At 42.5% G+C, this 21196-nt stretch overlaps 1 protein-coding gene across 6 annotated transcripts in view; it reads right to left on the bottom strand.

The window, feature by feature from the left end:
- Nucleotides 1-21196, bottom strand: part of SNAP47 (synaptosome associated protein 47) — a 150109-nt gene that overhangs the window by 94380 nt on the left and 34533 nt on the right. For 5 of the 6 annotated variants that reach the window (XR_009006893.1, XM_007169893.2, XM_007169892.2 and 2 more), the window contains exons 3-4: nucleotides 15948-16438; nucleotides 8607-8731 (exon numbers count right to left, since the gene is read on the bottom strand). Coding sequence is in view for 5 of the 6 variants with exons in the window: in XM_007169893.2 (XP_007169955.2) it covers nucleotides 8607-8731; nucleotides 15948-16438 (616 nt within the window). In the remaining variant the exon portion in view is untranslated. The remainder of the gene's footprint in view (nucleotides 1-8606; nucleotides 8732-15947; nucleotides 16439-21196) is intronic. The other variant, XM_057539504.1, reaches the window with a different exon arrangement.

Genomic DNA, 21196 nt, shown 5'->3' with positions numbered 1-21196 from the left:
AATGGGAACGTAAACTGCTACAACCACTATGGAGAACAGTATGGAGGTTCCTTAAAAAACTAAAAATAGAGCTACCATATGATCCAGCAATCTCACTCTTGGGCATATATATCCGGAGAAAACCATAATTTGAAAAGACACACGCACCCCATTCATTGCAGAACTATTTACAATAGTCAGGACGTGGAAGCAACCTAAATGTCCATCGACAGAGGAATGGATAAAGAAGATGTGGTACAATGAAATGAAATATTACTATGAAATAATACAATGAAATATTACTCAGCCATTGAAAAGAATGAAATAATGCCATTTGCAGCAACATGGATGAACCTGGAGATTATCATACTAAGTGAAGTAAGTCAGACAGAGAAGGACAAATATCATATGATATCGCTTATATGCAGAACCCCCCCACCCCAAAATGATAAAATGAACTTATTTACAAAACAGAAACAGAATCACAGACTTAGAGAATGAACTTATAGTTACCAGAGGGGAAGGGTGGGAGGGAGGGAAAGATTGGGAGTTTGGGATTGACATGTACACACTACTATATTTAAAATAGATAACCAACAAACCCCTACTATATAGCACAGGGAACTCTGCTCAATATTCTGTAATAATCTAAATGGGAAAAGAATTTGAAAAAGAATAGATCCATGTATATGTATAACTGGATCACATTGCTGTACACCTGAGACTAACACAACATTGTTAATCAACTATGCTCCAATATAAAATAAAAATTAAAAAAAAAAAAAAGAAAATAGTAGACATGACTTGAATATATGATAGACAGATGGGAATCATAATGAAATGTAAATGGAATACAACAGAGCAGATAAATGAAATGTTGAAAACATTTGTAATGATTAGAAACAGAAAAGCCTGTAATAAAATAAAAACTTAAAACACACACACAAAAAAAGGGACTTATGAAAAATTCAGCTAATAGGATACTCAATGGGGAAAGACTGAAAGCCCTCCCCACCTAAGATCAGGAAAAGACAAGAATGCCTACTTTCAACACTGCTACACAGTAACTGCTATGCGCTGGAAGTCCTAGACAGAGCAAGTAGGCAAGAAAAAGAAATAAAAGGTATCCAAACTGGAAATGAAGAAGTAAAACTATCTCTATTTTCATATGACATGACCCTATATATATAGAATATCCCAAAGAATCCACAAGAAAACTAGAAGAACTAATCAACAAATTTAGCAAAGTTACGGGATACAAGAGCAACACACAAAAATCAGTTGTGCTGGGGCTTCCCTGGTGGCGCAGTGGTTGAGAATCTGCCTGCCAATGCAGGGGACACGGGTTCGAGCCCTGGTCTGGGAAGATCCCACATGCCACGGAGCAACTGGGCCCGTGAGCCACAATTACTGAGCCTGCGCGTCTGGAGCCTGTGCTCCGCAACAAGAGAGGCCGCGATGGTGAGAGGCCCGCGCACCGCGATGAAGAGTGGTCCCCACTTGCCGCAACTAGAGAAAGCCCTTGCACAGAAACGAAGACTCAACACAGTCATAAATAAATAAATAAATAAATAAAAGAACGTGAATTTCTAAAAAAAAAAAAAAAAATCAGTTGTGCTTCTATACAGCAGCAATGAAGAATCAGAAAAAGAAATTAAGAAAATAATCCCATTTATAATAGCACCCAAAAGAATAAAATACCTAGGAAAAAAAAAACATGCAGGTGAAAGACTAAAAATTATAAAATCATGCTGAAATAAAGACTATCTAAATAAATAAAAGACATCTTGTGTTCCTGGACTGGAAGACAATATTGGCAAGAGGGCAATACTCCTCAAAGTGATATACAGATTCAATGTAATCCCTATCAAATTTCCAACAGCCCCCCTACTCGGAAATGGAAAAGCTAATCCTCAAATTCATATAGAATTGCAAGGGGCCCTGAATAGTCAAAACAAGTTGAAAAAGAAGAATGAAATTAAACTCACACTTCCCAATTTTCAACCTTACCCAAAGTTATAGTAATAAAAACAGCTTGGTACTGGCATAAGAATAGACTAATGGAATAGAATAGAGTCCTCAGATCAACAGATTTTTGACAAGGGTGCCAAGTCTACTCAACGGAGAAAGGATAGTCTGTTCAACAAGTGGTGCTGGGATGACTAGACAGCCACATGCAAAAGAATGAAGTTGGACCCTTACCTCCAACCCTTACCTCCTTATCTATTCTATTTGATAGTTAGAATAATTTTAAAATTTTCAAAAAAGAAAATAAGTGTTGGCAGGGATGTGGAAAAACTGGAATCCTCATACATTGCTGGTGAGAGTGTAAAATGGTGTAGCTGCTAAGGAGATAATTTGGCAGCTCATCAAAAAGTTAAACATAGAATTATCCTATAACCAAGCAATTCTACTCTTAGGTGTATGTCCAAAAGAACTGAAAGGTGGAAATAATCCAAGTGTCCATCAGTGATGAATGGATAAACCAAGTATGTTTTAACCATACAACAGAATATTATTCACCTATAAAAAGGAAAGAAGTACCAATTCATGCTACAAGATGGATCAGCCTTGAAAACATTATGTTAAGTGAAAAATGCCAGATGCAAAAGGATTACACTTATAGGAGGTTCCCAGAATAGGCAAATTCATAGAGACAGAGAGAAGATTAGAGGTTACCAGGGACTGGGGGGAGGCGAAATGTGGAGTTACTGCTTCATGGTAACAGAGTTTCTGTTGGGGTGATAAAAGAGCTTTGGAAATAAAATAGAGAGCGGTGATGGTTGCACAATATTTTGAATGTAATTAATGATATTAAATTATACACTTAAAATAGTTAAAATGGCAAGATTTTATTCTATATATTTTACCACAATAAAAAACATGGTTATAATATATGTAACCTTCCATAGCCAGGCACTCAATAACAATATAATCAAACACTTGATTTTAAGACTTGAGGTTCATTTAAAAGCTGACCAAGAGCACAGGAAAATGTTCCAAAGGGGGAACAAGTCATCCTCCCAGTCTAAATGCCTGAGCATCTGTTTCTTGCTCCTTGGCATTCTACCTTCTGCACAGCCAAGCAGCTGCTCTAGAATTTGTTCACTGAGATGCTGGTACATTCTGGAATCCTGTCCTTGGCACAGTATCTTAGAGTTCCTTATCTGGCAGCTTCCTCCCCGTCCACAGTTCCCAGGGGCAGTGGAAGGGACAGAATACATCCCCAAGATTCATCTGCTTGGGTATCTGGACCCAAAGGGCAGATGCCACCTCCATGCAGCTCAGGTTTACACCATGGCCTCTATGTGAGGGAGGTCCGGTGTGGCCACATAGCCTTCTCTGTCAACTGCAGAGGACACACAGCCACACGCTTTGACAGGTCCTCCCACTCCAAACAACCACTACCACAGGCAACATGGGCCTCTGCTAGAGTGGTGACCACATCCAACATAATGGGAGCTCTGAAGGCTGCTGTGGAGAAGAGCTGGTTGTCCCAGGCAATTACAGAAGGCAGCAGTGGGAGGCACATGAAACCACAGCAGGCAGGGCTGGGCTAGCGGTGGGGGCACCGCGTGTCTGTCTCCTGTCTGTCAAACTAATGCTCATCGTTACCAGTGACCTAGTTAACCAACAGAGCAGACAGGAAAACCATGAACGAATACTTAAAAGTAAGGCGTGACATTTTTCTGTAACTCAGCTTTCATTTCATTGCAGTGGATTCTACATTAGACGGTAGATACTGGAGTACTCTACGAGTCAGTGCCCTTTTCAGAGGTGGAGACTGAGGCCAGGGAAGCAAACCAGCCTTCCCAGGACTACAGAGCTGACAGCGAGGGCTGGGACCAGTACCAGGATGCCAGGTTCCTAGACCAGGGCTCATACTAGGACATATGACCTCTTATTGAAATGTCCACTGTGTGTGGACCTCAAAAGTTACTAGCTATGTTTTCCTGGTTACCAAGGCTCTTCTTATGGTTTAACGTTTAGAAATGACATAGGATATGATATCAGAAACATTTATTAATAATTCACAATTAGAGTAACACATATTTAAATAAACGGCCTAGTTCATTGCTAATATCCAGGCTGGTATCAAAGCCACAAATAAAAACACTAACCATCTAACTGTGCCCCATAATTAACGAATGAAATGATACAGTCAGAAAAAGATTCAGAAGGCAGCAGAGGACAATAGGAGAACCTGAGGAGAACGGGTAAAAATCTGAAATTATCTCATGACTCCTTGCTTAAAAATCTTCAATGATTCCAAACTGCTTACAGGACAAAACCCAGACTAAATGAAGGTACTGATAAGAGAGTGGACATGTCCAGCTCTCTGTCCCCAGACCCCTCTACAGAGCCCACTCCAACAAAGGTGTCTGCACACCGTCCCAGCACTGTTCGGTGGTCCTATAGCTGGAGTGCATTGCCCTTGCCTTTCTACTTTTGAGGGCCCACCAGTTTAGCCATCCCCTCCTTCCTAAGAAGTATCAGTTCTGGAATCTGCATCCCTGAAGTGTGGTCTAGTCCATTGCCACAACTGATGAGAAGCATCATGGATATCACCCCTTGCTCATTGTCTCATGACTTTGTTCTGACAATTATCCAAGGACACCCAGATCTGTTGTCTTCTCCAAATAACTCACTGAAGCCACGGCTAAATAATTCACTGATTCAGACATTTAGTTTAGGCTGAAGAACACTTGTTAAACACAATCTTTTACATAGATTAGGTTATGCAAGAAATGACAGATTTTTTTTTTTTTTTCCTGACTAGGAGAGGAGACAGATGAATTGGGACAAATTTAAATAACTGGGAACATAGTACAGGGGAAAAGACCAGAATGGTAGAGTTACAGAAGATGAAATGTATTCTATAATTTCTAAAAAAAGAAAATAAAATTATTTTATAATAAACCATAATGGAAAAAAATGTGAAAATGAATATATATATTTGTTAAAAAAAAAAAAAAAAAAGAAAAGGCGGACATTAATTTCTTAAGATAGTTTCACAGCAAGTAGAGAACCACAGCATCCTTTCCGGCCTAGAATTATTTCAGGAAAGATCCAGTGAACTGCCCGTGCAGATACCTGTGGAACTTGGCTCTGCTGAGCAACACAGAGACAAAAGCCCTGGGCCTCACTCATCTCCCCAGCACAGGCATCCGCAGGGCTGATTTTTCAATAAACTCTTCCCCTCACGCCAGCTGACTAGCTAGGTTTTCCAGTAAACGAACCTTCTGACTGAACTGAATTAATCACCTCAGTTTTTAATTTTTGTGTTTTGCATTTATTGTTTATAAAGATACCACATACAGTAGGCAGACTAAATGCCGAATATGATCAAACAGAAAGTTCAAAACTATGACCTAAAAACTTGCCATGAATCCACACTCTGTGCATCCCTCTTTATTGGAAATGATGAGAACATCCAGTGCAAGTCTTCCTTCACTGCTGTTCCCAGTGCCAGGGCTGTTGCAGAGCCTGATAAACCATGAGACCAGACCTGGGTCAGCTTTTCATTCTGATTCCTTCTTGGTGAAAGAGGGAGGCAGGATGAAAAAACACCAAACACAGGACAAGACAGAGAAGTGGAGATTAAGAAGTTATGAAGAAACTTTATGTAAAACTGCAATGTCCTCAGGACAGAGCCACACCGCTTTTTGTTTTATCACTTCCAAATGTTGTATCAAATATATGGTAGCCACAGACTTAGTAACGAAAGAGCAGGAGTTCTGAGGCAGGAAAGGTTAGCACATCAGACATTGGAAATGATTTGAGGGACTCTGCCAAACCCATCTGAGGGACTCTGATTCCTCTCCCAGCCTCCTCCACCACGTGCCCTCCCACAGCGGATGGTGGACGGCCACAGCTACGCAGCAGATGGGGCCTAACCGCAGCCCACATGCCCGCTCCAGGGGCCCAGCACAGAGGGAGCTGGCACACTGCACTAAGCACGGCTGCTCCCTGAGGAAATCACGGCAAATCTTCTCTCTAGCACCCCAACTGCAGTTTAAGTCACCAAAACCCATTTCCACGTAATGACTTTAATAGCATCTGCAACAGAAACCACAGATGAATGGAGGGAGATTTTCTTGCATTTTCATTTTCCCCAGAAATTTAACTCATTCCTACCTATGCTTGAGCTTCAACGACACAGTTCAGAATTCTTCTCTAAATATGAAACATGTGTTTTACCTCAAAAGGACAACCTCTTATGAAATTAGGTTCTCCCTGCAGGGAAGGAGAATGAGGCAGCTAACTAGCACAAAGACCTGCCCCTCCTGTGGGTGGGTCTTCCCAGCCTAACTGCTCAGGGATCACCGTGTCCTCTGCCCCGAAGCCAGCATCCTGATTCATGACCATGGCGTCTGCTGTTCCCAGCATGGATGCCACAGGGCTCACTAAGACTTGTTGATGACAGTCAGGACCAACCACATAAGAAACACACTTTCATGGGAAAGAATGGTGACCTCAGTGGTCACTGAGGAATCTTATTCTACTCACAGCTGTTGGTGCACTCATCCTGACCTCTCCCATTCTATCACAGCTTTTAGGGGAAGGGCACACTGTATATACATGGTAGTAGAGATTGGTTATTTGAAATTGCAAGGGCCCTCTCAAACTACATGGCCACCACTAGAATTAACAGATAAAATTCCTACATTTCCCATGAAAAACCCATGTTCTTGCTTCAGCCTCAACACAACTGTGGGACATAGAAGAGCTCATCTCAGCCACAGACACCTTCATTGGAGGGTGGGAGAGGAGGGTCTCAGATCCTACCAGGCTGAGGCCTATATGCACTCTTACCCACTTTCATGAGAACAGGTTAAGTTTGCCTTTATAGTATGAGGGTTTCTCAAGCCCCAAGGCACACAAGATCTGCAGTGTTCTGGAGTCACTAAGCCTATCAAAAGAAGTGATTAGTAACCTGTAGAATCTGCTAGTTGCAGCTAGAAAGCGGCATGTCTCCGTGGCATTACTAAAAGTGATTAAAAGTTAGATCAGGGGCTTCCCTGGTGGCGCAGTGGTTGAGAATCTGCCTGCCAATGCAGGGGACACGGGTTTGAGCCCTGGTCTGGGAAGATCCCACATGCCGCGGAGCAACTGGGCCCGTGAGCCACAGTTGCTGAGCCTGCGCGTCTGGAGCCTGTGCTCCGCAACAAGAGAGGCCGCGATGGTGAGAGGCCCGCGCATCGCGATGAAGAGTGGCCCCCGCTTGCCACAACTAGAGAAAGCCCTCGCACAGAAACGAAGACCCAACACAGCCATAAAATTAAAAAAAAAAAAAAAATTTAAAAAAAAAAAAAAAAGTTAGATCAGAAGGAAAAAGTGACAATTCATGTATATTTAAAATATCTCATAGCAAAAGATGAACACTTTTTTCCCAAAATGGAAATGGCTGAGCTTAAAGGAGTCTATGCCTATGTAGACACATAGAATAAAATTATTTAAAAACAGGTTTAAAAGACATACAGTCTCTTGTATGCCTTGATGTAAGTGTGGGTTGCCACCAATGAAACAGTCTCTCCAAAATGGAGCCTGAATCTGACGGAGACTCTAGAGCTACAAACCGACCTACAGGAGTACCAGGGCAGAGAGCAGGCAGTTCACCACCTGCTGGGAGCTGGGGAAACCAAGTCAGGAAGATGCAAGCTGCAAAATCTTGACAGAGGAACGATTTAGTTTTTTCATCAAATAAACTGCAAAGGAAAAAGACAAGATGACAGAGGAAAGAAAGCTATGCATTAAAGGCACTTCACTAAATGCAACACACAGGCCGGCCTCATGAGGATCCTGATCTGAATAAACATACAACACATTTTCCTAAATGAGGTAACTATGGAAATTTGAGCACTGGCTTGATGTCTGATGATACCAAGGAATTTACTTTTTACTTTTTTAAGGTGAGTATGGTATTGTGCCGATTTTTTAAAACGGTTCTTATCTTTTAAAGCTATATACTGAAATATTTATGAATGAAATGATATAACATCTAGGTATTTGTTACATAATTATTAAAAAAGGAAAAAGAATAGGCCACTGTGTTGTCCAGCATTAACATAGGAAGATAAGTTGCAAGTATTTCTATCAAATATTGTTTAAATTTCAACTTCCTGGACAAAAAGTGGCAAGCCTCCGCAAGAACCTATGTTGAGCACTTGAGAGCAAGCGCCCTCAACTGTACATGCCCAGGCAGTGCACACACAGATGGCACACACATACAGGTGTGCACATGTGCACACAGTACACACACCACACATGCATACATGTACGTGTACAGAGCCCACGTGGACACACACATCGTGCACATACACAGCCTACATGTGCATCTGAGCCCACATGTACAGACATATACACACGTACAACAGGCACAGGCAGCTGCCAAGACCACTGTGTGTGCACAGGAATGCTATGTGTGTCTGCATGCCACAAAACGCAAGGACTCAGAATGGGCAATGCCCTTCCTCAAGCTATAGGGAGCTGAGCAAATTAGGTGGATGTCCCAGCATTTCCGTGTAGGTGACAGGCAAGCATAAATCAGTGGAGAGTTGTTTTTAGGCAAGAAAGAGAAGTGAGTTGCCTGCAGGGGAGGACACGACACTACGAATGCATGTTACCTGTCTCAGTTCCTGGCTGTCCCCCTCGGAAATTAACGGTTCGCTCGTCTGTAGCTGAAGTGGCCTCCCTTCATGGCTCCCTGAGGAGGGCTCACAGTGCATGGCATGGTCCATCAGCCCAGATGCTGAAATGGAAAGTCAAACAGGGTGGCATCTTCTAGAAGGTGTGAACAACGCAAGGGCATTCAGAACTTTACAAAAAGTGGTGTTTAAGACTGTCAGAGCTCTTTGGGTTGACGAAGTGTTTTCCCAGGCATCTACTGGTTTAGAGCTTCTGTGTTTGCGGGAGCAGTGAGTCCACCTCTCTGAACCTCTGCTGAGCTGACTGAATGTGGGACCTGCCTGAGCCTTGCCTTCTACCCCAATCCAGGGCTGCTTCCTTACCCCACACTGATCAGAGTGTGCAATACTGTAAATACTCAGGATCTAGTTCTATAACTGGCTTTTAGAAGAAAGATGCTTTATACAGGAGTGATTTTTTTTTTGAGAGGACAATAGATTGGAGTATGAAACATAATACTTGTTGAGCCCTGGTGAAATGTACATGAAATACACTACTAGGAACTGCATTACCATCTGATTACCCCACAAAACACTGTGGTTCTAGAGAGCACATGAAATGGTCAGCTAGTCAGGTCAAGCAGAGTTGAATGTGGAGCTGTGCTAAGGTAGGGGTGAGCCAGACTGCTGCACGTGGCAAGGCACTGCTCAGGGGTGTTTCCACTCACACATCTATGCCTGGGTAGTCTCTCTAAGAAGCAGAAGAGCAGCTGGGCAAGGAACAGTGATAATCCTTTATTTAAAGCGCTGCCTCCATCTGCAACCCTGGCACTGTAAGGCCCAGATAAGAGCATAGATTAGAGTCTGTCACCTGCTTTTCTCCATAATACAGACCACCTCAGATGTGTCAATATAGCCATGTTTATTTATTAGGATGCTGGAAAGCTGAAAGCATACTGGGGTGAGAACCAGCAGTGTGGATTCCAGCACCAACTCCTTTGAGCAGATTTCTCTGCTTCAGCAAAATGGGAGGGCAAAAGCAGGACACCCCACTTCCTTCCTAGGACCCTAGTGGCAGTCAGCAGAGCTGCCTTTCATCCGAGCAGCCTGGAGCAACTGATAAATGCATTGTTAGGAAAGGAAATCCATCTTGGGGTAAAGCTCTTGCTGGGCCTGAAGAGCAGGAACCCAGGTGGTGAATCCAGGACACACCAACTGCACAAGCCCCTCCTCCCTGGGGAGAGACCAGCCACCTCCAACAGGTACACAAACATCCCCTTATTCTTATTTCTCAAAAAATTTCTTACAAATTAACAATCCCTGAGATTACCTAGCTGAGCAAAGAAGACATGATGACAAGAAAGCATGTTTCTTGGGATCCTAGAGAGGAAAAGGGTCTTGGCCAGATGGAGTGAGTTCAGGAACCAGTTGATGCGAAGCAAAACCTGCATGGAGGCAAGACCCGAGGGTTCCACACAGTGGGCCTAAGCCCTCCCCAGGCCCACCTCCACTGGGAAGGAGGCCCTTTGTGAGAGTCTTCATGCCCTTTAACTGTGCACCACTGTGCGAAGTGCTTCCTACACAGAACTACTACACCTGTACAAGCACCTTGGAGGTCTGAAAAAGTTTCACAAGACAAAAACCTTAGTACACACCATGTACTCAGATGTGCTTTTCTATTCTATTCTTTATATAAAAGCTGGTTGCAACCAACCAAATTGATTTTACAACCTGTGTCCTGGAATCTCCAAAGTGCCACTACTCCAACATCCTAAGGGCTTATTAATTAGCACAGAACTTTCCATAGCATAAAACTCACTGTCGGCTGGTCTTACATGATCTAAATGTCACTAAGATGTTACATAATGAAAAGCACTTTTCTAAAACAGCAACAGGACACCATCAGAGCTAAATTAGACAACAGAGGACATGTTCTACTAGATATTATTAGCCTAAAGGAAAGGCCAACTAACATACCTGACGTTAAAACGTTATCAGTGATAACATGATGGCAAAGTGCACTTCACTTGTCTATGTTAACAGTGATTCTATGGCCTAATGGGTGAAAGCAAACTCCTCATCCAGCCTATACTCTCCTCCTTCCCAGTCTGCTCCTTATCCTGCAGACTCCTGCTCCAGCCACCCCGGCACCCTGACCCCAGCATGCTATTCCTGCCCACCATGCCCCTGCTCTGCACATGTCATACAGACAGATGTCCCCTAGCCCAAGTCTGGAGACATGTTCTCCACTCAGCCCTTCCATTAACAGCAATCTTCCCTCATCTGTCCTGGTACCATTCAGTTTACACACCTTTGACAGTAACTTGCTTGGTACTGCACTGCTATTTATCTTTTTTCAGCATCTTTTCAAACTGGGATCTCCCCAACTAGCTTCTCTGAGAGCACGGCCCATGTCTAATTCACACTTGTGCCCAGCACTGTGCTCCTGCACTGTCACTCTGGTTTCCATTTCAACACCTACAGCTATGTTACAGTTAGAGACATACTATTTTTGAATGTTTAACAAATGGGATTACTTAAACAATCAGAAAACCAAAACTGAGGATTTTTCTTCCTGGAATATACTAATCAGAGATGTTTTTCACAACGAGCTGTGGGATCAGCAGGATCCTGCCTAATACAAAACTCGGCCACCCCCACAAACTCTGTGTTGAGACTTGGGTTGCTGACTCAGTTACTTCAATGCTTTGAAATATCTTCTGAAAAAATTAATTTAGTTCAGTATAGTATGGTTTTTGTCTCAAAAGTCATTAGTTATCTCAGTTAAACAAAATAATCACAGATTGTTCAAGCTACATGCTACCTTACAGAGGATTCCACTTTCCAAGAACAAGGAGGCATCGAGGAAAACCCTGAGTAAGGACTGCGCTGGCAGGGGCAGCACTGGGACGCCAGTCTCCTTTGTGCATGAGACATAGACTCCTGACCTCACTGCAAGTTCAGACCAAAGACCACCAGGGCCTGACCTGGGAGCAGAAAAACCGCTCCAAGCCTGTCCAGCCTTGAGCAAATCTTTCTCCCTGTCTCTGGGCCCCAAACGCCCCATTGATGACACAGGAAAATGCCTACTCTACCCAGGGATGGATCCAGCAGCTTATATAACTGGGGTGGGAAGCCCTTTCAGAAAAAAAACACAAAACGCCCCATGTCCTCAATACAACAGGGAGTGTAACAGAGAGAAAGCTGAAATGGAGAGAGACAGCAGTCTCAACTGACCCATGAGTCCTTGGAAGGGATCAAGTGGTTGAGGGTCAAGCAACTCTCCGGGGGTCTGTCGATAGTCAGGGGGTCACCGTGTCCTAATAAACTAATAACATGGGGCTTGTCTGAAGTCAGTGAAGTGCTTGTGTCCTAGTGACCACATGGAGGCTGTTGGTGGTCAGCATGGTGCTGTGTCCCAGGGTCAGAACTTTACTATTTCAAAAGATGATCTTAAATTAATGACCCTATGCAGAGACTTCAATGCCTCAGAAGTTTATTTATCATTACACAGAGATGCGTGTGCCTTCTGGTTACCTGGGCCTGTCCTGGGTGCTGGAGATGGGGTGAGAAAAGACAGACTTGTGTCTGATTCTGGAGGACACATCCCAGTGTGGGAAGTTGAACAGCAAACCAGAGGGCAAGTGTTAGGCAAGATTTCTATAGAATCAGTGAATGGGAAACTAGTCCTCTTAAATTAGGTGGTCAGAGAAGGCCCCTCTCAGAAGGCGACAGTTCGCAAACAGTGAAAACAAAAATCAGTACCAAAAAACTCTTTAAAAATGCTATGCACGGACCTTGCTCTTATATGATAAGAGCTTTGTGGGCTTCCTCCCAAAACCCATCACCGCAGTGGATCATGAGACAATATGACACAAAGTCCAACCAGGGGAGAGTCTACAAAACCTGACCACTACTCCTGAAGACCATCAAGATCATCAAAGCAAAGAGAGTCTGAGAAACTGTAACAGTCAAGAAGAGTCCAAGGAGATGAAATGCTGAAATATCTTGTGGGATCCTGGATGGGATTCTGGAACAGTAAAACATAAGGAGATCTGAATAAAATATGGACTTTAGTGAATAAAGGTGTATCAATACAGGTTCATTAGTTGTGACAATGAACGATACTAATGTAAGATGACAAGAATAGGGAAAACTGGGTGTGGGAGACATGGGAACTCTCTGTACTATCCTCACAACTTTTTCTCAAGTCTGAAACTATTTTAAAATTTAAAAGATTATTTTAAAGATACTATGCAGAAAAACAGCAATTTGCAACTGCTCTTCCTTAAGGTGGGATCTGCCCACCTGTATCATTTCCAGCCCTTGACGCCCAGGAGACTCTCTTCCTCTCCCAGTCCTGGCCTGGCCACCCCAGGCCCTCAACCTGTCTACTCTATACATTACTACAGAGGTCTCTGGAAAGTTCTTCTAGGACACTGGTTCCTAACACTGGTCCCCTGTTACTAGACTGCCACCTTCTGGCCACACAATTTACCAAAATAGCTCATCGAGGAGAGAAATATGTTTCTGAGATGTCAAAGTCATGGTTTCTACCGCCACTGTTTCTGTAGTTTCCAGTGTAGAACAGTAAAAACAGAGGTGCTGACAGATACAACAACAAGAGAGGTAACAATGAGAAGTAAGTTCTCATTGCTAGGCCTGTGCAGGATTACTGTGAAGTTCCAAGCAAATGAGATACCATCTTGCTTATTGAACTCAGCATGCCGGCTTCTTCCAAACGTAACTCCTTGTCACCTGCACCTCTCCAAATCCACAGCTGTAAGGTACACCTGCCTCCCCTTCGCAGGGAGGCTTCACCAGGGGAGAATGGCACTTCATGCTCAGTCCAGACTCAGACACATTGTAGAGATCCTACCCACAGGCTAAAGTTAGCACTGAGATGAAAACCCATCTGTCACTGTGGATGTGGCTCAGCTCATTCCATACATATACAATCCGTTACTGTGATGGGTGAGGCCATAGTCCCCAGTTATTCAATCCAACCCTAATCTAGGTGTTACTGGGAAGGTATTTGTAGACGTGGTGAAGGCTCTCAGTCAGCTGACTTTAGTGAAGAGAGCCTGTCCTAGACAATCGGGTGGGCCTGGTTCAATCAGCTGAAAAACGTTAAAAGTAGATCTGTAGCTTCCCTGAGGAGAAAGACGTTCAGCCTCAGGTCAGCAGCCTCAGCTTGTGCACAAGAGGTCCATTTTCCCCTTCCTGATTGGTGGCCCTGCAGAATTTGCACTCACTCAGCTTCCTGCAGTCTGATTATGGCTGCAGAGGCCCTGGCGCTCACTCCCTCCTCTCTAGCCCCACCTGCCACCTGTATGCTTGGAGTCAGAGCTTACCATCCCATCTTCCTCGGGACCCACCCTCCATGACAGCAAGGCGCAGCAAGCTTGCACTCTTCTCGCTTGTACAGTGTGACTTTCTGTGACACACGTGACATGCTCGCATCTGCCATCTCATGTGTAACATTCTATGCCGTGTTCTCTCTCTGAAACCACCACGCCTAACATAAAACCCACGAATGTGGTAGAGCTCCGTAAGAAGGACTGTTTTCAGGACTGTGGGTACCCGGCACCACGCCTGGCACAGGGGGATTCTCCAACAGCACTGTCAGAACCAAGAGCCCATGGTGCTCTGCATCTGGAGAGCCGGGGCCTCCTCCCTCCTCTCACTGCTGAGGCTCCTCCCAGAGGAAAACAGCAGTGAGAGGGACTCAGAGACTTGGGGTATCAGAGAGGCTACCCGGCTGAGCTTGCAAATGGCCTTTCCTGAAGGGCCCTTCCGGTCAGGATCTTATGTTGGCTGGTACAGTGTACCCTTCTTGGCTCTTTTATGGGCCAGCTTCTGAGTCCTGCCTTGAATGAGGGGCCAAAGAAAAATCTGGAAACGTAAGTTTCTAAATTAAGAAAGTTTCTAAATTAAGTTTTTACATTAACATTTCCAACATTTTCATACTTATGGGACCAGATCTATTATCAAGTAATTTCTTTTTGAAACTTGAAGTCATCTAGAATAACATCAAAATATTCATATGTTAGGGAAACAGATTACATATTGGAATTGAAATCAATCACTTAAGAGGAAAAAAGAAAAGGAACTGGAATAGTAACAAACATATCTCTTACTTTAAACAAACTCTAGCAATCGAAGTTAATAAGAAAAGACTATTACTTGTTAGAAAAATCACTCTAACATAGAAGTAATGTCACCTATAATGCTAGTATTAGAATATTTTATGACTTTGGGATTTCTTAAGCAGGGCTCAAAAATAAACTTAAGGGGAAAAATGATAAATCTGACCTCAGCAAAATTAAAGATTTCTGTAATGGAAGCTGACAGTCTAGGAGAAGTATTGGTAGCTTCGAAAGTCAACAAGGGATGAATATCTAGAATGAATAATGAACTCCTGCAAATCAGAGAGGAAAAACAAAAAAAGCCCAGTAGGAAAAAAAAAACAAAACAAACCAGAACAAGCAACCCACAGAGCAAAATCTGTGGGACCAAAAAACAACTAAAAGGCGTCAGATGCTCCACCTCACAATCAATCAAAAAAATAAAAATGCCTTTAAGATACCACCTGACATCCATCAGAATGGCAAATCTGAGAAGTCAGATACCACTAAGTTATTCTATGCTAGGGAGGAGGCTGGGACCTGGGGACATATCCACATGTCCTGCCACCCACACTCGAACCTCAGTCCAAACTCAGCTGTACCCTCCATGCCCCACAGAGACCTAAAAGAGGATACTGCAGCCACAATGCCAAGAAAAGCAAGGGTTTCACAACACTTTTGGGATGCTAAAAAAAAAACACACAAAAACTATGCTGCATAGTTTTCAAAAATTCTGATATCCAAATGCACATCTGATATCCAAATGTGCACATTTTGGCACTCAATTTAGTGCCAAGAAAACCGAGTGTGATGCTGGGTCGGGGGAAGGGACTGGAGACACACCAGAGCAGGTGGGGATGATGCTAGTTAAGACCCTAAAGTGTTGGTTCTCAAATCAAACAGAGGAAAGAGGTGAAAACATCTAACTTGGAGCTTTCCTTTGTTCTGAAAGCATCACCAAAACCATTTCTGACCTATTTGAAAAGGCACAGCTCTCAAGTATATGATAAACCTGAGTGATTTGAGATTCAGATGGTAAGTACTAAGGAAAATGGCCTGAAATTATTTTTATTTACAAACAAATAGGTAGTCACTAGTGAGCTGAAACCGGCAGTTGCTCTATGTGATGCATCATGGTAACGCACCATGGGTGTGTTGAGTCTGACTGTGACTTTAGAGGTCTTGTGCACAGACTGTTTTGATGATCACTCACCTGCATGCCAGACTGAGTAGCCCTTCTCTGCTAGGGGAGAGGTTCTAGTGCTTCTGAGCATCAAGGCATCTTCTAAAAACTCGATCTTCTTGCTGAATTGCATTTCCAAAATGGGGATAACCTCTGGCATCTTGGCAGATATCAAACGATAAGCTATATCTGGCTTCCCAATGAACCGCTGGCGGATGCTAATTTCATAAGGTGTATGAACCTTGATGTCATCTACTTCTTCTCTTTCAAATCTGTGCATGAGCAAAGAATCTGAGTTGTGGATTTCCAACCCAGAAACAAGGATGGTGAGCCTTCCTGGTTTAACATGAGATTCTGTTTTTTGGGAAATAACAGCAGGAATTTTGATCACTATCCCTTCTTTTCCAAAAGCTTTGGAACTAGCCATTGAGGCGTCCCACTTGGGCTTTGTTTCTGATGGCATCTTCCAAAGCTTGAAGCTAAAGGGCCACCAAGAAGGAGACTCCAGTTCTGTCAGCAACCTAAAAAAGCAAACAAAACACAGAAAGTAGTCAATCAGTTAATTTTTTTTTTTTTGAAAACTGCTTTGACTTTTATAAAGAATGTTACCATTTTATAGTTTTCTTTTCCACAAGCACTCCATGAAGCAGAAAAAGCAGGAATTATTATCCCCACATTTTAGAAAAGAAAACTGAGGCTAAGAGCAGTGGGACATTTGCCTACAGATACAAAACTAACCAGAAGTAGACACACAACAAAAACACACATCTTCTGACTAGAATATTGTTCTTTTCACACTTGACCTGGGGTAATTTTGACCAAAATAAATCCTGATCATAATCTCTAGAGAGCTGTCTAATAGAACTTTCTTCAGTAATCTGTATTGCTTAATCCAGTAATGGGGACATGTGGCTACTGGGCACCTGAAATGTAGCTAATGCAATGATGAATTGAATTTTAAACTTAATTTTAATGTGGCTAGTGGCTACTACATTGGACAACTCTAAATTAACCACTAATAATATCAAGAGATATATCTAAAAAGCCAATAAGAGAGGAAAACAGTGGAAGCAGGAAAGGAAAAGCAAAGGAACAAAGATCAAATGGAATAAACAGAAAACAAATAACAAGATGGTGGAATTATCACAACTATATTAGTAATCATACTAAACGTAAGTGGACTAAATTCTCTAATTAAAAGGCAGACTGTCAGCCTTTAAAGGCAGATGGTCAGTCTATAACAAGACACAGTTATATCTTGTTGACAAGAAGCAATGTGAAATATAAAGATACAGATACACTGAAAGTAAAGGGATTGGAAAAGTAAAGTAAAATGATATCATGCCAAAAGTAAACTTTAAGACAAGAAGTGTTACTGGGGAAAAAGAGGGACAATGCATAATAATAAGAGGATCAATCCAAAAGAGAAACTTAATGATAGTAAATATGCATGCATCTAATAACAGAACTTCAAAATTCATTAAGCAAAAACTAAAAGAAGAAATAGACAATCATACCTGTAGTTGTAGATTTTAACAAACTGCTCTCCACAACTGATATGGCAAGAAGACAAAAGTAATTAATAAGAATATAGAAATTTTGAACAACACTATTCAACCATCTCAAGCCTGACTGATATTTACAGAAACATCATCCAAATGCTGAATGCACTCTGTTAAGTATATTCAGAATATAAACAATAACGACAAAAAGATTATATATAACAGAGTGGTCAACATGGCAGAGAAGGAACACCTGGAGCTCACCTCCTCCCACAGGTACACCAAAATTACAACTACTTACAGAGGAACTAATGATGAGAAGGACCTGAAGACTAGAAGAAAAAATTTTCCACAACTAAAGTTATCAAGAAGGAACTACAATGAGATGGGTAGGAGGGGTGGAGACACAGTATAGTTAAGACCCACATCCCCAAGTAGGTGACATACAAAAGGGAGAACAATCACAATTGCAGAGGTTCTCCCCAAGGAGTGATGGGTCCAAGCCCCACACTGGGCTCCCCAGCCCAGTATTACACCAGAAGATAAGCCCCCATAACATCTGACTTTGAAGGCCAGTGGGACTTGCATAAGAGAGAGCTAGAGGGCTGTAGGAAACAGAAACTCTGCTCTTAAACAACAGAAGCAAAATCTCACATGCTCTTAGACCCAGCACAGAGGGAGTAATTTGAAAGGAGCCTAGGTCAGTCCCACTTGTTGAACTTGGAGAAGCCTGCCAGAGAGGCAGGAGGCCACCAGAACTCCCCCTTGGGACATAGATGCTGGTGGCAGCCATTTATGGGAGCCATTTAGGTTCTACCATGAGGACACTGGTGCTGGCAAGGGTCATTTTGGTGACTAGACTATCTGCACCGGGATACGGTCCCACCCACCAGCAGGTCGGCCACAGTCCTGGGACCTCCCACACTGAGCAGCCAGTTACATGAGGAAATGACCCTGACTACCAGCAGGCTGAGACCAGTCCTGGACCCACGGCCCTGTAGTCAGCCACACAAGCACCTGGCACCACCCACCAATGGACTGGAACCAGCCCCGGGACCTCAGGCCCTAAGCTGACCATACTGGGACCCAGCTCTGCCCACAAGCAGGCTGGCACCAGCCCCAGGAGTTTCAAGGCCCTTGCTCCACATACTAGCAAGCTGGTACCAGTACCGGGACTTGCCAGCACCTGCAGACAGCAGTCCAAGGCCCCCCAGGCCCCAAAGTCAACTGCACCGGGACCAGGCACCACCCACCAGCAGGCTGAGATAAGCCTCAGGAAACCCCAGGGCCACTCAGTTGGCCGCTCTGGGACCTAGCCTTGCCCACCAGTGGCCAACAGCCTCTGTATGAGGCAAGGCCTGGCAGCCAACTGGGACAGGGACAGCCCTGCCTACCAACATGCCCACAGGGGCATCCCTAGATCATATAACTCTGGTGCTGCTGGGCACCATAGGATGTCTCCTACACAAGCCTACTTCTCCAAGATCAAAAACATAACCAATCTACCTAATTCATAGAAATAAACACAGAAAATTAGGTAAACAAAAGGAGGTGACAAAGGAGCATGTTCCAAACGAAGGAAAAGATAAACTCCCAGGAGAAGAACTAAGTGAAGTGGAGATAAGCAACCTACCCAGTAAAGAGTTCAAGGTAATGATCATAAAGAAGCTCAACAAACTCAGGGAAAGAATGAATGGCCACAGTGAGAAGCTTAAGAAGAGACAGAAAATATAAAGAAGAACCAAATAGTAACTGAAACTAAAAAATACACTAGAAGGAATCAACAGATTAGATGATACAGAGGAACAGACAGGTGATCTGGAAGACAGAGTAGTTGAAATCACCCAAGTTGAACAGAAAAAAGAAAGAGAAATTTTAAAAAATGGGGACAGTTTAAGATAACTCTGGTCTCATACCACAGTACTATGAGACAAGAAATCAACTATAAGAAAAAAAACCACAAAAAACACAAAGACATGGAGGCTAAACAATATGCTAGGAAAACCCAATGGGGTCATGGAAGAAATCAAAGAGGAAATAAAAATATACTTGGAGACAAAAGAAAATGGAAAGATACAATCCAAAATCTGTAAGACACAGCAAAAGCAGTGCTAAGAAAGAAATTTATAGTGATATATGCCTACCTCAGGAAACAAGAAAAATCTCAAATAAACAACCTAACCTTATACGTGAAGGAAGTAGAAAATGAAAAACAAACAAAACCCAAAGTTAGAAGGAAAGAAGTCATAAAGATCAGCGTGGAAATTAATGAAATAGAGACTAAAAAAACAATAGAAAAGATCAATGAAACTTAGAGTTGGTTCTTTGAAAAGATAAATCTTTAGCCAGACTCATCAAGGAAAAAAAGAGAGAGGACCCAAATAAACAAAATCAGAAATGAAAAAGAAGTTACAAATGAGACCTCGGAAATACAGAGGACTGTAAGAGATTACTACAAACAATTACATGCCAATAAGATGGACAATCTAGAAGAACTGGATAAATTCCTAGAAATGTACAACTTCCAAGATTGAGTCAGGAAGAAATACAAAATACAAACAGACTAATTATAATTATTAATTTAAAAACTCCCAACAAACAAAAGTCCAGGACCAGTGGGCTTCACAGGTGAATTCTATCAAACATTTAGAGAAGAGCTAACACCTATCCTTCTCAAACTCTTCCAAAATATTGCAGAGGGAGGAACACTCCCAAACTCATTCTACGAGGCCACCATCACCCTGATACCAAAACCAGACAAAGATGTCACAAAGAAAGAAAACTACAGGCCAATATCACTGATGAACATAGATGCAAAAATCCTCAACAAAATACTAGCAAACAGAATCCAACAGCACATTAAAAGGATCATACACCATGATCAAGTGGGGTTCATCCCAGGAATGCAAGGATTCTTCAATATACGCAAATCAATCAATGTGATACACCATATTAACAAATTGAAGGAGAAAAACCATATGATCATCTCAATAGATGCAGAGAAAGCTTTTGACAAAATTCAACACCCATTTATGATAAAAGCCCTGCAGAAAGTAGGCATAGAGGGAACTTTCCTCAACATAATAAAGGCCATATATGACAAACCCACAGCCAACATTGTCCTCAATGGTGAAAAACTGAAACCATTTCCACTAAGATCAGGAACAAGACAAGGTTGCCCACTCTCACCACTATTATTCAAAATAGTTTTGGAAGTGTTAGCCACAGCAATCAGAGAAGACAAAGAAATAAAAGGAATCCAAATCGGAAAAGAAGAAGTAAAGCTGTCACTATTTGCAGATGACATGATACTATACATAGAGAATCCTAAAGATGCTACCAGAAAACTCCTAGAGCTAATCAATGAATTTGGTAAAGTAGCAGGATACAAAATTAATGCACAGAAATCTCTTGCATTTCTATACACTAATGCCGAAAAATCTGAAAGTGAAATTAAGAAAACACTCCCATTTACCATTGCAACAAAAAGAATAAAATATCTAGGAATAAACCTACCTAAGGAGACAAAAGACCTGTATGCAGAAAATTATAAGACACTGATGAAAGAAATTAGAGACGATACAAATAGATGGAGAGATATACCATGTTCCTGGATTGGAAGAATCAACATTGTGAAAATGACTCTACTACCCAAAGCAATCTACAGATTCAATGCAATCCCTATCAAACTACCACTGGCATTTTTCACAGAACTAGAACAAAAAATTTCACAATTTGTATGGAAACACAAAAGACCCCGAATAGCCAAAGCAATCT

Source organism: Balaenoptera acutorostrata, chromosome 2 (assembly GCF_949987535.1).
Source record: "Balaenoptera acutorostrata chromosome 2, mBalAcu1.1, whole genome shotgun sequence".
Lineage (NCBI taxonomy): Eukaryota > Metazoa > Chordata > Mammalia > Artiodactyla > Balaenopteridae > Balaenoptera > Balaenoptera acutorostrata.
This window is presented reverse-complemented; position numbering and strand designations above follow the sequence as displayed.